The sequence below is a fragment of the Neopsephotus bourkii genome, unplaced genomic scaffold, assembly GCF_033783945.1.
Source record: "Neopsephotus bourkii isolate Nb327-2 ecotype Australia unplaced genomic scaffold, CSIRO-AGI_Nbou_v1 NB_994, whole genome shotgun sequence".
Lineage (NCBI taxonomy): Eukaryota > Metazoa > Chordata > Aves > Psittaciformes > Psittacidae > Neopsephotus > Neopsephotus bourkii.
In genome coordinates, this window is record NW_026901486.1 from 3,684,559 (window position 1) to 3,701,304 (window position 16,746).

At 45.2% G+C, this 16,746-nt stretch overlaps 1 protein-coding gene across 2 annotated transcripts; it reads left to right on the forward strand.

Moving 5' to 3' along the window:
• The first annotated feature begins 2,509 nt into the window (after window positions 1-2,509).
• On the forward strand, window positions 2,510-14,605 carry NICOL1 (NELL2 interacting cell ontogeny regulator 1). Of its 2 annotated transcripts, none has more exons than XM_061359831.1 (4): window positions 2,510-2,657; window positions 2,840-2,997; window positions 8,377-8,465; window positions 12,281-14,605. In XM_061359831.1, exons 2-4 carry the CDS (start codon window positions 2,874-2,876, stop codon window positions 12,344-12,346), a joined length of 279 nt encoding a protein of 92 aa, XP_061215815.1. In that variant the 5' UTR covers window positions 2,510-2,657; window positions 2,840-2,873; the 3' UTR covers window positions 12,347-14,605. The 2 variants fall into 2 exon arrangements, with proteins under 2 accessions (XP_061215815.1, XP_061215814.1); XM_061359830.1 differs by having other exon boundaries at window positions 2,523-2,674.
• The last annotated feature ends 2,141 nt before the right edge of the window (window positions 14,606-16,746 follow it).

The following is a 16,746-nucleotide window of genomic DNA, read 5'->3' on the forward strand; positions in this document are numbered from 1 at the left end:
TCATCCTTCAAAGCGAATTTAGTACTGGTATCCCTTAGTCATAGTGGTAGGCAACAGTGGATGTAATAGAAAGCAAGACACGCAAGTGCTTCATGCTTCTGTCTTCTTCAGCATTGCTGGAGGTGATAGAACAACACAGATTTATGGAACTTTTCCATCCAGACTGGCTCCTCTTCCCTGTGAACTGAGAACTGCATCTTGGACCACACAGTTCTGTTAGCAACAGGAACTGGGGACTTTTCTTATGCTCCTTAAAGACCATGTAATTTGACACAAAACCTGACCCAACTCTGCAAATGCAATGTCTGATTGTTTCATGTTGGCACCCAGCCAGTAAAAAAAGGCTAAAGTAATGTGCTGTAACACAGAAATGACACCTTCCACCTCATTAGATGGTGGATAGAGAGTGCCCTACTGCAGATCCCCCCACTGTCACAAGTGGGAGCAGCTTCCGTGCTGTTGTACTGTCTGGGTGGCAGTGGGCCTATTCAGCAAGGACTCCTCTGGTGTTATCACACTGTTAATTCTGGACATTGGGTGACTGAGCAGTCAGAAACCAAAACAAAGACAGTCCAGCCTCTCACAGACAAGCTTTATTGGATGCATATACAACCATGCAAAACTTTGCTGTGGTATACAGACCCTAATAACAAGATATATGTAGGCATCCTTGGAGTCTTGGCATGCTGGGAATGACTTATTTCAGGACCTTCATTTCTCTTTATTTCGCAGTTTTTCCAAGCTCTCTGATCCCCTTTTATACTTTCTGCAGTTGTTTAGGATGGGTAACACCTCTGCTTTCTTTTATGGTTGCCCTTCCTCCTTGAGATGTCAGATTCCTTCCCTCACTGTGGATTGTACTGCTGTTCTACCTACTGAAAGCACCAAGCAATGATGAAATATATATTACAAAAAAGTTACAATTTGAAATAGAATATATTGATATCTTGAAAAAATACGAGAACAAACAGTGCTTTTCACCTTATCAAAGGTTATTGCATCTACAGGCAATTCCTTTCTATCTTTTACTTGAAGCTCCTGTTTGAAAAGTATGGTGGGACCATAATGGGGGTATGTGCAAGAAGCACATATACCAGGGTGAATGGAATTGTAAGGATTGGATTTTGTGCCAGAATTTCCATTTGGTGTTATTTAAAGCTTCAGATCAGGGCTAGACTATGTGACCAGATGAGTCAAACTGTACAATGTTGTTCCATTATACCCTGGTGCTTGAGGAGCTGCTCCTTTTACAGGCATCTGGGACCCGTGAAGAGATGATCAATGTTAAACTGGGCCAACAACACAACCTCACTTTGAGCACCCAACTTCAGAGCTTGGCTTAAGAGTCTCAACTTCTCATAAAGTCAGTGGAGCCATTTTGGTGCACGTGTGTGCCCTCAGTCACCCTATGAAGACCCTTTGACTGGGGGTCTTTATTTGGACCTGCCACACAAGGAAAGTAGAGTTTCACTTGCACTTTGGGCTAAGAATTTGCTCAGTGTGTCTCATTCTTGCAGGGATTGCTTCCACAGCTCTGGGCTGTCCCCCTGCAAAGTCCTCTGTGTCTTGAATAAAGTAATACCACTTTGCCAGAGACTGGTCAAGAGCCTGGAGTTCTTTGAGACAACTTTTAAACCAACGTGCCCCAGAAGCATAAGCATCGCAATGGGGGATGTAAGAGGTAATTCTGAGGAAGCCATGGGAACAAGTCAAGTAGAAGCAGCCTAGCAGGTTAATTCCTCTGTACAGACCAGGAAGGCTGGATGGAGCCTGCTCCCTCCTGAGAGGAGGCAGAGTGTCCTCCCGTGAGCCACGAGTGGGACAGATACATAGCAAGATGAGTCTTTAACCATGCTCTGGGGCAAACAGGTATTGAGAGCATTTCTCTCTCTTTTCCAAAAGGTATCACCTCCTCTTTCTAAATACTTACAGAGATCCCTATCCAGGAAGACTCATGCTTGAGCCTGGGCAGGACACGGCCTATTAGCAAAGTCCCAGGCCAACAGCTGAGCTTGAAGAGAGCATCCTCAAACTTCTGCAGTGTGTGGGTTTTGGCTGGGCTGTGGTCATGGTTACCTAGTGTGAAGCTGGGCAGGATCCATACTCCTGGCTGGTTCCTGTGCCAATGTTGCTGTTTCCCACCAGGCTCCGTGTTCAGTGCAGTTAAATGAAGCTGCTAATGGAGTCTTCCCCAGAGTGCAGGGTGCCATCGGCAGGCCCTGCATCTTCATTTTTCCAAGCAAACATTGGAGTTTTCATCTTATTTGAAACCTCCCAGAAAGAAAAACCTCATTCTGAGTGAGTTGCAGCTAAAGCAAGGGATGGAAGCTGGGTGTTTCAACACAGCCCCTTTGGGAATAAAAGCAACCCAAAAATTCCCTAAGACTCTCTTATGGGCAGCAGCGAGTGTTTGAAAGGGAGAGGACATGGCCTTTGAGGAGCAGAGTCAGAGGAGGAGTACAGCAGAGGCTATCTGGGGCACTGTGGTCTCTTTAAATCTTCTCCTCTTGGCAGCTCCAATTTTTCAGTGTTGCTATAGCAAATCTCCATGGCAATGACCCTAATCAGGGAAGGGGGGATGCGGAGGGGACGCATGCTCAGAGGGGTGCTGGAGCCTCTCCTGCTCGCTTCAGCTGCTCCCAGGGTCTGATACACAGGTGAAGACAAAGATCAGGTACTTGGCAATCCGGTCCTTGGGGTGCATCCAAGCCTGTGGCGTGCGGCTGCAGTGATGCGTGCGTGTGGGTTTGTGTGTGCGTGCGGGTCTGTGCTTACCGCATCTCATCCTCTTCTTTGTGGGGAGCAAACTGCTGAGTTTCACTGTTTCTCCTCGTTCCAGGCAGGGAAGATAGCTGGAATTACTGCTGAGAGCCATGGCGCTGCCGTCTGCCTGCAGCCTGATGCGTGTGGCCATCCCGCTCATCTCGGTGCTTGCCCTGCTGAGTGTGAGCCTTGTGGGGGCCAGCCAGGACTCCGGGAGTGTCATTCCTGCAGAAAGTACGTACCTGCCGTGCACTCGTGCCCTCCTGCTGCCCCGTGCCCTGCGTGCTTTCCTCCACTTAGCCCACAGCAGCCACACAGACCTTGAGCTCCAGGGGGACGCTGCATTGCGCGGTTAGAGAGGGAGTAACGATGCATTTGTAACGTGTCAGCAAAGCACATGACAACAGTGCTTATAAATACAGCAAGCAAACAAAGGATTAGTAGCTATTTAGGAAAAAGATACTAACTGCATACTGGAAATTTAAGTGGAGCCTGTTTTCAAAGCTCTTTGGTTGTAGGTCTGTTAGATCTGCTTCTAGAGAGAGTTTCGCTTCCTGATTTGCCACAATACACATAACGTCCTCGCTAGTCGGGATAGCATTAGAAGAAAACTTGTGTTTATTTCTGCTAGGACATTACTTTGCTTATTTTCATATTTGGCTGGAACAATAGGTCAAGTTCAACTTTCTTGTGACTACTACAGGCTGACAGAGGGGGAGCTTACCCAGACAGCTACTTGCAATGCATCTAGCACCAGGGAGCTCCTGGGTTTGGATCACAGTTCAGTATCAGCTTCCTCTGTCATTCTGAGCAATCCTCTAGTTGAACTTTCTCAGCTCCAAAATGAGGCAATAATTCAAAGGAATGAGGGGATGGAGTCAATGTTCTCAGGGTGTTTTGGTGACAGGAAGTGGGAAGTAGCCACTCATTGGAAACTTAAACTATCCTCTGGGAGAAATAAAACATCGGAAGGTAATTGCATACAAACCAATCTCTAGTTCTTAGTCATGCCTGGCTACCAAAGCATTTAATGCAAGACCTGATTTAGTCATTGCATTTTATTCTCCTATAATTCCATTACCAGCTTTCAAATACAGCTATGTGCATTTCTCTCTGGACTTACATGTTGAATTCCCTCCTTTATCCCACTCTCTTCTTTCTATAAGTCCAAAGTTTTGATCTAAACCAGGCTCATCTCTATTCTGTGATCTCTTGGGGTCTGTTTTCTTTGCATTAATTGATTTTAATAACTTTTGTGACAAGTATTCCTCTTTGTCTCCTCAAGGAGAAAATCATGGTTGAAAAAGAAATTATATGTGCCTTTGTGTGCCTGTGTTAGCAGAGGAGATTTTGGGGAACAAGCTTATAGTGGTTCCTTGTTCTGCTTGTGCAGTGCAAACTCCCATTTTACCTGTCGAACAGAACTCTTGGCCAGTCTGACCCCAGTCTCAAGGAGTTATCTCTTTGATACCCTCTGGCCAGGCTGCCAAGTTCCCTGAAGAGCTCTTGAGGAAGATGCCTTGCCTTGTCTTATTCCTGCATGTGAGAGTGAGGGATGGAGGGCACAATCTTTCTGTGGCCAGTTTCTGCAGAGATGTGCTGCTTGGTCCTGAGTACAGAGGCTGGTAGCATCGCTATGAGTACGTAACAGTATTTATGAGTGAGGCCAGGCCAGGAGGAAGGCTGTCAGCTGGTCATGAATTGTAAATTGTTCTGTGCTGCTGCAGGGACAGAGTTTAAAACAACAAGAAATTCAGGATGCTCCTAATGAGCCACTTGTTGAGAGAGTGCTGCATAACTGCTGAGTGCTTCAGGTACCATGCTTTGCCTGTTGGGGCTCTTCCTCATAGTTAATCTGTGGAACTCCTCCTTTGGGACACTCTGGATGCTGGAAGTTTGCAGAAGTGATTGGGAAAATTCCAGGGAAAAAGAACCTTAGAAATGGCTGTTAGATACAGCAGCAGTCCTTCTGGCTCAGGAGCTGCCTCAGCATATTCCTGAGGCCTGAGAGGGTCTTTGGGGGTACATCTTGTCCTGTTCTTAATCTTTTTCATCAGCATCCGTTGCCAACCACAAAGGTCATGTCCATAACCAGTCCCCAGTGATGTTCCCTGGCATGGGGACGTCTGTACTAGTAACCTGCTAGGATGGTCCCTGGCACTCTTTTGTCCATGACAAGAGGCCAACTGCCTATCTGAAAGACACAATTTACTGTTCCAGAGATCCCATGCCAGCTGCTCTCAAAGCTTGGGAATGCTCCTAGACACATCTAATGCAGTACAAAAGATGCCGCTCATAGGAGACAGGGCAGTGGGCCAGACAGACCTTTGATGTGATCTGGTACAGACATTCCTGGATCTTTTCCTGCTTGATGTCAGCTGCACTGGGTATTTCTCATCAGGGAGTTGATCCTCCTGGGCACTGATCCATTTTGGGGGCCATGCTACTGAAGCATCTTCCCTATTGCTGGCACTGAAGTCCATACTGTCAGCCCAGGTAAACTGGTGGTTGTTGGATCTCAAATGATGCAGGTGAATAAAAAGGGCTCTATGCATTCTTGGCAGGGATAGATGATGTTCATGGACCATACTAAGTGTCCTGCAGGGCAGCCCAGTGTGATGCTCCATGATTATACCTGTTCCCAGATGTGCAACATGGGACTGGGAACTTGCCTTTAGGAGGAACAATCCCTCATGGACCACACAACACTACAGCCTCTGGTGGGAGAAATGTGTCCCTCCTACAGCACCACGAGCAGGAGAGGGACAGTAATGCTCTTGTGTGAGTGTGGGAGGTGCAGGAGGCACAGGAGGGAAGCATGACAGTGAGTCAGAGTCCTTTCTTAGCAGTGCAGACAGATCCTGCCATGTGTGTGGCACCGGGATCTGGCTTGGGGTACCATCACCTGCTCTCCACTTGGCACACTTTCTGCCAGCCCGCGAGCCAGACCCAGCTCTTCATGAATAATGCTAATTAGCAATGATTAATTGTGCTCCTATGCTGCATACCCAGCAGTTTGCATATGCACAAGGCCGTTGCAGTATGAAGTGTTGTTACTCATGTTTGCAGATCATCTTCTTTAAAGCTCAGTGCAATGCACTGAAAAAAAAAAGAAGTCATTTCCCCAACCTCCCATTGCACTTACAGCCCAGATCACTCACTGTGAAAGCTCAAATGTGGAACTGGAAGAACAGAAGCTGGTCAGTCTGTTTTCATTAGCCAAGGTGCATGAAGCACAAAGGCTAAACACCATGTGCATACAAGGGAAAGTAAATTAGACTTCCACAGTGCTTTCAGTTCCAGTTTGTCACCAAGAAGAAGCCAAGAAGCATATTTTAAGCTCTCCTCCCCCACTTCTTCCAAACACACACAGACACATACAGTCTTCATGCTGACAGGACCCATTTAAAGAATTATAGCTGACTCTTGATAATTCTCATTATGTTAATCCACAAACCTGTTAAGTCTCTCTATGAATGATAGTCTGCTCTCAGCTGTCAGCAAGGAATTAATAGCACTCTGCTGTACTTTGCTAGGATGTGACTTAAGGTTTGGTTTCATGATTACTTTAAGCTGATGTAAGCCTGTGCGGCCTCTGCCCTTCTACTCCCCTTAACCTGGCCTCCTGCCCTTGTCCTATTTCTTATTCTGGCCCCAGAACTTGGAGATCAGGATCTTATCTTGAGAGAAAACACCAGTGCAACTGATGCACCAGCAACTGCATGGTCAGTCCTGCTGTGAGCGAGGGGAAGTGTGAGAGCACATAGGAAAGAGCAGAAAGCAGGGTGGGATTGCTCCTATTTGTAACAGCACAGATTTAGATGTGTTTAAAACCTAAAGAGACCCTTAGGCATCATTACACCTGGGAAATGTCCACAGGCATCCTACTGAAAGTACTGCGAGCACGAAGGGAGATTAAGTCCAGCTGAGAGGGGTCTCCCCGGGGTGGAAGATTAAGGCCAGTTTAACAGCCCAGCGCTTGTGTCTGCAAAGAAGATACCAAGGCAGGGAGTGATGGAGAGCAGGAAAGTCATAAGTAGGACAAAGATGGTGAATATTTAAGAACTGTCCCTTCCACTGCAAAAATGAGAGGCAGGAAATGAAAGCAGCAGATGTTAACCTCGGAGTGGACAGGAATGTTATTTTGTTCTCTCACTGAATAGCTCAGCTGTGGAACTCATTGCCACAGGATGCTGAAGATGCCAAAAGTTTACATGGACTCAGGAAGCCACAGGGCAAATTAATGTGAGAAAAAAATCGTGGAGGGCTTATCAGATATAGAAACACCAGCCAGGCACAGGATATCCTGCAGCCTCTGGGTAGGCTAAAAGGACATTGCTAGAGGCTTATTCTTGTACCTTCCGTAAGTATCTGCAGTGGGGTACTGTAAGATTCTGGCTAGTATAATAGTTTAAAACCCATCTTAGAGCCAAGACTCAGGCAGCTCTGCTTGCAGAAGTCTGACGCTAGCTATAGGCTTTCCAGGTAGTGGGGCATTGCACCCTATTTTATTTGGGGAGCTGCATTCATGTTGCTCTAGTGCAAGATGCTTGAGAGATCAGCCCTGCCCTAGTTCTGTCCCCTAAGTGCTGAGCTGGTGTGTGCTCTGTAGGGCTGCATGGGTGGAAGTTTCCTGGCAGCCACCTCCCCAGCTGCTTGTCACCTCCTCCCAGGTACATCTGTTGTCTCATAGGGTCATAGAATGGTTTGGGTTGGAAAGGACCTCAAGGTCATCTTCCAACCCCCTGCCAGTGGTGCTGCTTCTCTGTGCTGCTGATACATCCCATCCTGGGATATAGCTGGATGGAGGAACGAGCTCTCCCACTGCACAGCTCCCAGCAGGCAGGGGTGCTGACCTGATCCAGGGAGAGCTGTGCCTGCAGAAGGACCCTCCACCAAGTAGGACAGCCCAGGAAACTGTATTACAGAGTGAACAAAAGGGCCTGAGGTCAGTGCAGGGTGAGTCCTGTCAGGTCAGAAAAACCCAGCTCCAGAAGTCAACCATTGTAGTTACTGTCAAGGCCCCCCCTCTTTGTCTCCTCCTCTGCCTTTTCCCTGCACTGCCCCTCTGTGCACACACACTGGCACCAGCTGCAGAGCCAGTGGGATGCTTTGCATTCCTGGCAGAGAGAAAATACAGCAGCAGGTGAAAGGAAGCAAATACAGATCTGGCAGTGTCCCTTGCCAAGCTGCTCTGTAAGAGCTCCTGTAGAAACAGACCTGCCTGTCTGATTTCCTGAACCACTGCAAACTGCTATTTTCAGAGTATCAGTTGAGATTTAACACATCTGAGGAGGGTGAGGGTTCCAGTCTTAAGGGCAGATGCTGGGGGCTGAGGGCACACAGCACTGGGCAGGATCAAGCCTGGGTTATGTTCACAAACTCACACATAACAAAATACTGTTGTGTTTTTGCCAGTCCTCACACATTTGCCCAAGGGTACACACAGTCCTGTCCACAGGCAGCCTTAACGTTGTGGATGTGCGGGTGTGGGTGCCTGGTAAAATGGGATTTCTCTTGGCATTTTAGGGTCTTTAAGTATTCCCCCTCTGTACTGCTACAGCCCAGATTCTGTGCTGTGACTATGATGTATCCTTCTCTTCCTTTATCCAGGTCGTCCCTGTGTTGACTGCCATGCATTCGAGTTCATGCAGAGGGCGTTGCAGGACTTAAAGAAGACGGCGTACAACCTAGACACACGGGTATGTGTTTCTATAGAAATGCTTTTCCTTAGCCTTTATCTCCAAGTGGCCAGGTCTGCCTGTCTGGGTACAGCAGATGGGACATCTCTGCTGACTCACTTCCATTTCAGCAAATAGGATTGTACGAAGTACAGATTATTTTTCACAGGCTTGAGAGGTTCATTAAAGATCATCTAGTCTGACTGACTTCTTGCATAACAGGCTAAAGAATTAGCCCAGACAGTCCCTGCATCAAATAGAGAAGGAAAGATGTATGAAGGAGAGAAGAACAAGAAAGCTGATTTGCTCTTTACCCCACAGCACTGCTCCCCAGCTTCGGAGTGACTGTTCACAAGCTGAAAGGGAAGAGGAGAGCAAGAAAGTGGCAGACAGGGCTGGCAGAGAGGAAGGGGATGTGCATGTATTTCTTGCTCATGGATCAATATTCCATGAGAGAGGGGGAAGCACATTTGCTCAGGTGTTATCACAGCACACAGGGCATTTTACAACTTAATGTCAGTCTTGCGCTGCAGAGGTCCCAATGAACAAACCATGAGGGTGTGTTAAATGCCCTGATTTTAGCAATGCATATTTATGCAGGTTCATGCATATGCACAAGCACTGCCTGGGGTAGGGCTTACCACAGTGGTTTCCATGCTGTCTGAAGTCTGCAAGAGGCAGGAGGTCTCTCACCTCTAACAAAGCCCCTTGTGTATGTCTTGTCCTACCTCTCCTTCCCTAACAGCTCCTTTAACACTGGCACATGACAGTAAAGCAAGTTGTGGTACATGAAACCAGTTCATAGCTCCATCTCCCAGTTCTTGGGTGCCTGCTCAGTGCCTTTGACCAGTGCCATCCCTGTTGGTAGGTGAGAAAGGCTCCATGCTCCACTCCAATTGTCATTCACAGTGGAGTCAACCAAAGAGATGTAAATCAATTACATGTCTCAAACTGTAACACAGAAGGGCAATTATGTTGCTTTGCCTTTGGTTTCTTGTGACCTTGGGCAATCATGTACACTGTAAGGCTGGAATGACTTTAGCTTTCATGAGCTATCAATAGCAAACTGATTAGGACTGAGCTCTGAGTGCAGTACAGGTTACATTGCAAAGGTTTCCCATGCACTAGCATAATACTAAATAACTCTTAAGCAGTGGGGTGTGAATAGTGAGGCCTTAACTCCAGCAGCTGTGCTGGGCTGCTCTGGTGCATAGCAGGGTTTTACCTGTTTGGATTAGGTTCAGTGAAATGCTTTGTATCTATACATGGCATAGCAAGGCTATGTGCAATCAATCACAGCTGTGTTGGTGCTTCACCAGGCTTCACATGGGAAGCTGAAGGAGGTACTAAATTTCCATCTAAGCTGCACTGGAAAGACTTTTTTGAGTACAAAGGAGGCAGCACAATTCCTTAATCCCACTTACAGACCTATTCAGGTGTATCTGTTTTGGCTATTTGAAGAGCAGAGAATACAGTCCATCAGGGAACAAAGCTGTCTTGTAAGAGATGAGGCAGAATGTAAAGGGAGAAGCTGGTTCCAGGGCAAGTGAGGTAAGTTTGTGTCTCTGTGAGGATCTGGACAGGCATGTTTCAGAGAGCTCTCAGTATTACAGAACAAGGGGCCCAGGAACAGTGCATCACCAAACCGAACATAACCAGTTAGCTACAACATCACCTACCCTTTGACAACTGTCAGAATTCAATACTACTAATAAAGAAAAAGTATGTTACTGTGCACCTTTTCCTTTTGGACTGGGACTGTAAAGGCCTTTCTGGAAGAGATGCTTTAGTTAAATGCAAATTACTGAATGATGTATTGATACTAAAGTGAAATGCAGTGGCCAAGGCCCTACAAATGGCACACTGTGGCCTTCTGTACTCTGAAAAGTAGAGACTCCATATCCTTACTCAACAGCTGGTGCTTGGATCATGGTGAAAACTATGCAAGTTTTACACACAAATAACTTCATTCAGCAACTCCTGAGCTTTGAGAGTTGCTGCTACAAGAGCAAGCCCCATGCAGGACTGCTCCTATCAGGGACTTCCTAAGCCAATGCCAACAGGGCTGCAATTAGTTTTTGTAATTGATGCTTCTCTTTCATAGTCCTTCAGTTTACAATTGAGTGCTCTCAGAACTGCTCTTCCTGCCTGTGAATAGCCGTGAGTGACACCCAGGCAGGGTTTGTGGTGACAGTGACAGCTTGTTGGCATTACAGTGAAATCCAATAAGCCTGTTTGATGTTAAGATGATTCTGTGATTTCTACTGGGTTCCCAACAATGAGAGCGTTCACTCATCCAAGATTTCATTGTAGAAGTGAGGAGCAGTGCTTAATAACACCTGCCACTGCACTAAGCTGATAAGTGAAAGCAGGCAAGGAAAGTGAACGAGTCCTCCTTAATGTGAAAGTGAATGTCAAAAGTTTGAGTTGAAAAGGATAGAGTGCTGTGGAGGGGAGGCAAAAGCACTTCTGAATCAGCCTCTCCCTGCAAAAGCCTGCAGTCTGAGAACAAGAAATCAGTAGAGAATGAGAACTGATGGGAGACAGAGGTACTGGTGGCCAAGCAAGGCAGAGCTTGGTGGAGCAGTTCCCCATGAAGAAGTGCCCATCCACTCCTTTGGAAAGTGAGTCCTTTGGAAAGGAGGTGCCATGTCAGGGGAACACCAGCAGGCTGAAGATCCTGCTGTTTCACAGAGCTTTGAGTTAATTTGTTAACAAGTGGTTTTCAAACTTCAGGGTTTTTTTCCCAGTGCAGATGGGAAACCCATTCGTGGTTCATTTAAGCCTGATAACATTTTTTACCCCCTCAAAAAGCTCTTCAAAGCCAGTCTGCAAGTTGCTTAAGGGACCACAGACCACAGGGTGAAAACCACAAGATAAGCTCAGGAAGAAATTTCTCTTCAGTCTCAACTGCACTTGCTAGTATGAGTTTCTTGCACCAACAATTGTATTTTGAGACTTACAGGAGACTCAGTTTCTGAAATGATGGTGCTATTTGCAAAATTCAGCCTTTGTTTCTCAAAACATGAGGCCAGCACCCACAAAACATTCAAGTTATTTGATCGCAATTAAATATATTATACTTAAATATCTTTGAGGATCTGAAGTTTGGGGTTTTTTTTGCCTGAAAACAGAGGAATAAAGCTTGGAAATGCTTTTCCACTCAAGCGTTCCAAAACCAAGAGCAAGTAGTTTTACATGATGCATATAGAGAATGGCTTTTAAGCTTTTGATGGAGTTCTGGGGGCATGGCTCCAAGTGGAGTTGATAAGAAGGCAATTCTCAGTAAATTAACTCAGGTTAAAGAGAAGAGCCCCAAAGTCAAGTCTAGATCTGCCCTGAGAGATGATGAGTTGCAGACAACAAGGTTAAACTGACAGCTGAACTGAACCAGTTATTCTAGAGAGACAGCAGTGTAACTGAGAGCACAACTGGCTCCCCAGCACATGCTGTATGGTGCAGTTATGCTCTGCAGTACTAAAGACACTGTCAACAGAAGGCCATCAATCACGGCAAAGGAATTAACAGCAGTGCAGTTGAAAGTGGAATTTTTCTCAGCATTTATAAAGGACACTTTAATAATTCTGACAGCCTCCTCCCTAGAAGTGAACTGTGAAAATGGAAACATTTAAACTGTAAAAATACTCTCCATGCATCTTGGTGCTGAGTATCCTTATTTCATCACTTTTTCTGGATGGGAACCAGCACTAATAACTGTGATTTTTCACTCGGCAAAGCACCTTGGCTACAGCTGTGCAGAGGGATTAGGAATAATCAATTATACAGTCTTTGAAAGTGATATATTTCTTTCTTTGGTTTCATGTGGTTTTTTGCAGGCAGAAACCCTCCTCCTGAGAGCGGAAAAGAGAGGCCTGTGTGACTGCTTTCATGCAATACACTGAATTGACCACTGAGAGTTGGCCAATGAACACTTACTAGTTTTTAAAACGCTGTTCAATAGATTACAGGAAGACACAGAGTGCAAGTTGTGCCACACTGCAAGGAAAAGCACTTTTATCCCAACAGGTACAGCTCAGTTACATCATTTTTGCTTTGATGTGTTTTATCATTACTGTGTGCGCTATTGCATCTGCTGAAATGGCAATGGAAGAAACAGTGCCAAAGTCTCACTCATGGGTTTTATGCAAGGATAGCACCTTGCTTTTCTCATATTTCAAGCCAAAAATCGTCCTTGGACTGTCAGGCCAACCCCTCAGCACATGTGAATTGCCATAGACCCATGAAAGTCAGTGGAATCAAACTCTTTTATGTCTTGTCATAGAACATGTCCCTGACATGGAAAGGAAGTGACTCTGCACCGAGGCAAAGCTAAACATTTACAAACAAGCAGTCATGGCTCTATTTAGAAATTAACAGTTGCCACTCAGTGCTTGGCAGTCCAAGGAAGGTATTTGTTCCCAACTGTGTCAATAGTCCAGTGAACAGCAAACACAGTAATCTGTATCACAATTTCAGTTTCTTCAGAGCCACGCAGTAGCTGTGATCTTTTTGGAGAGATTTATTAAGTCTCTAATGTGATCAGTAACATTTGTAATCGCATGAATACTGCCTGGCAATTGAACTGATTGCATCTGCCAAAATCTGCTGGAGAAGTGTCTTTCATTAGGCAAATCACATACTGGATTGAACCACTCAAACTGGCCCTTACAGAGAGCTTTGGCAGAGAGCCTGTGGAACGCCTGCATGCCCAAGAGTCTCTTGCAAATCATGTTTCGAGAATATTTAACTTCTACCAAAATAGTCCATAGTTCTTGCATGCACTTTACACTCTGTAGCAGTGAGTTACAGTGCTGATACTATTAATACTCCTCCTGCAGTCAACGTGAGACAAGAGAGGACAAAACAATGTAGGCAGCGTAGTAGTAGTAGTAGTAGTAACAACAAGGTTGTGCCTTGTTACTCTTTGAGAAAGAATAACAAATCCTTTCTTATTGTTCTACTTTTTTCTTTATTTTGGGGGGAGAAGGGCAGAAATGTGCCCAGTGGAAAGTTCGTGCAGGTAATAATAAACTTTTCATAGGGCTTAAAATGTAATCTCCAAAGTATAATTGATAGAGACTTGTATATCAGCTAGAGCATCCAGGTACAAGCTAGACACCTTTATACAAACAAGAGCATGGGAGCAGTATCAGCAACATTGGTTTTAAAGTAATTTTACCATTCTTACTGACACGTGTCTTCCCATTAGTGGCAATTTTGCTGTCAGGCTGCTCAGTAAGTTATGGTAAATAACTTACCTCTCTGTATGTTTCCAAACCACTTCCCTCCCATTTCATCTACTACATTAGGCATAGGGAAATAAGGAATCATGACCCACTGCCAAGTCACTGTTTTGTGTGCAGTCATACTCACTAACACAAGGCAGGTTATTACCATTTAGAATGCCAAAGTTGTTTGAAAGGCGTATGGTTCTCAGCAAGGAAAAGCTTCCTTGCACCTGCATTTCAAGTAGGGAATTTGCTTTGTCCTTTGTGGTATTATATTAAAACCCTTTATAGGTCATCAGGACCTAGTTTGTATAAAAGAGAAGCAGCATGACTTGCTGAATATGTGTTCAGTCATGTGCCAACAGCAACACAGTGCTCCTAGTAGCATTTCACTCCACCATGGCACTGGTAACTGACTAGTGAGAATCAATAGAGGTTCTTATCATAGACCATATTTTATTCTACAGTAGGTTTAACACCACTCCTTTGCAAAACACCAACCATAGATTACTTTACTCCCACCTGCACTTGAACCAAAGTAATGCACAGATTTTGAGGTGGCTTTTTGCAGGAGCTCCAGCATTGAACCTGTGAATTTTCCAGCACAGCTCAACCTTTTCAGGAACAGCATGTCTATAGTTTTGTATTGCTACTGTGCATGCTTATTCTGCTGGTACCTTAAATAATCTTGCAAAGCCCTGTTAAGAAGCATTGGGGGTTTGGCTATGTTTTTATTTAGAGAAATAGGTGAAGTTTTGTTCTATGCAGCTTGTTACACTAAAAGGTGGAATGAATGACAAGTGGATGTTCTCTGACTCCCAAAGGGATCAGAGTGACACTGCAACTTTACGGTCGCGATGGCAGTGATTATTCTGTATGCACTCATCTTTGTCTATAACACAATACAATAAAAGGGCAAGATGCATTATAGTATTTGGTGTGCTTTGTTGCTTATTTGACAAATGATAGTGCTTATGCATCAACAAATATCTTTAATTAGGTGGAAAATCCACAGGGAAAAAAATGCTATTTTGAATACAAAAATAAAGAAATCTTGTCCCTGGTCTAAATTTATGAATGCTTTCTTATTTGCTGAAGTGTAAAATCGAACTCACTCTTATTTGAAATTGAAAGTCCTGCAATGATTTTTGAGAGCTTTTCTAAGGACTCTGTACTTGGTGGTTGTGATAAAGCTCCTTACAACTGCTGGATGGCATGAAGAAAGATAGTTTTAATTTATTATTGCTCATAAAGTTAATTTACATTCAGAAACCACTGGAGCCTCTACTTACCAGACAAAACTGTGTCTTTACAGAAGGATTTAAAAGCAGAAAGTCTGCTTTCCCAGCAGCACTTCCAGCACTGTTTTGCTGCAGAGCCAAGACAGTTTTTCTGACCCTTTGAAACCAAGCTGTGTCTTCTTTTCTCTTGGTGCAGTGCTGCTGCACATGGCATTTATACACAGTGGTGTATACCACAGCAAGTGGTAGGCTGCAAAGATGCACAGCCAAATCCTCTCTGTAAGAGAAATGGTGCAATTGTGTTAGCGTGGTGCTGTCTTTGGGTAGGCAAGGTGATGAATAAATCCTGGTAATGGTCTCCACATCTTCAGAGCTTTTCATACCTGAGCTAATGCCTTCTTTGGGTGTAATTCTGTGTGCATTCCAAGCTAATAATTTTGAGCTGAGCCTCAGGACACCTCTCTGAAGACATGGATCATGCTCCATCCATGGTAGTGTTCAAGGCCAGGGTGGGCAGAGCCATGAGCAACCTCATTTAGGGGGAGGTGTCAGAGGGGTTGGAACTAGATGTTTTTAAGGTCCTTTACAACCCAAACCATTCTATGATTCTATGATTAAATACTGAAAAACGGGAACACAATTTATCTTGCTTGTAATGAAGATTCCTGCTAGGCAATGTCAAAGCTAAGTAGTGTTATCACTAGATGAATCTGGCTGGGGTTCTTTGCCCATATTTTTGTGTGGAATACTGTGAAAGCCCCAAGGAATGCCCTCTTCAGATAGATAACTCATATTAGAAATCAGTTCTTTCTTTGTACCCAGAACTAGCCTGTAGGTAACTCCGGGGTGATCTGAGCATCCAAGTTTTTTCCAGTCCAGTATTTTCTAAGCAATAAAGTGTGTAGGTAGCTCCCTTAAGAGCAGTCATGTGGTTTCTGTGCCCCATCTTTCACCTGCCCCAAGCTGGTACCCAGACACAAGACCTCCTCCTGTAGCAGTGGGACTTGTGGAAGCGGCTGATGCTGGCTGTTTGTTTACTACCAGAAGACAGATCTCAGCCTTTGCCTTTGCCTCTCTTGGCATATAGGGAAAAGCCTCTGTTGTCTAAACCAATGTTCTGCTTAGTCCTTCCCTGGCCAGGACTCAGTGAGTGGGAAAAGGGGAGCAAGTGTGGAGCAGGAAAGAGATGCCCGCCTTCTGCAGCCTGGCTGAGCTCCTGGCAAATCAGTGCTCCTGACTGAGACCCCAGAGCTGCACCCTCCTAAGGATGTATGTGCTGCGCAGGGTAAGTGGAGGCTGCAGTCATTCTGAATGGGGGCAGTGCTGCAGACAAAGCCCGCACAGCGGTATCAGGGACAGGATTTGGAACGGGGAGCACACAGGTGGTGTGTGCACTGATGCAAAAGAAGGGATTATTTTCCCCGTTCTCTTCAGGCATGGCCTGTGAATTTTCCCAGTTTTCCAGAGCCTGCTTTTGAGAGCTGTGCAATGAAAAACAGATGGAAGAGGTGGTTGTGAATAACCCCTGCGCTCCTCAGCTAGGGCTGTGCAGGACATGGAGAGTCTCAGGCAGGCTTTGTGCTGTACTTGTTCCCAAAGGAAATAGAGAAGAGCTGGAAGCATCTACCTTAAGCTGGTACTTGCCAATTTGAAAATTAAAGGGAAACTAATTTGCACTAACTAGCCAAGGAGAAAGGCAGCACTCACTTAAGGAGTGTTATTGGCAGCAAAAGTTAAATGAAGGTGGAAAACTACTATCAATTGCAAATACATAGAGGTATGTATAATATGCATATCTATATAAAATATTTAGCCTCATTTTTGCTCCAGTAA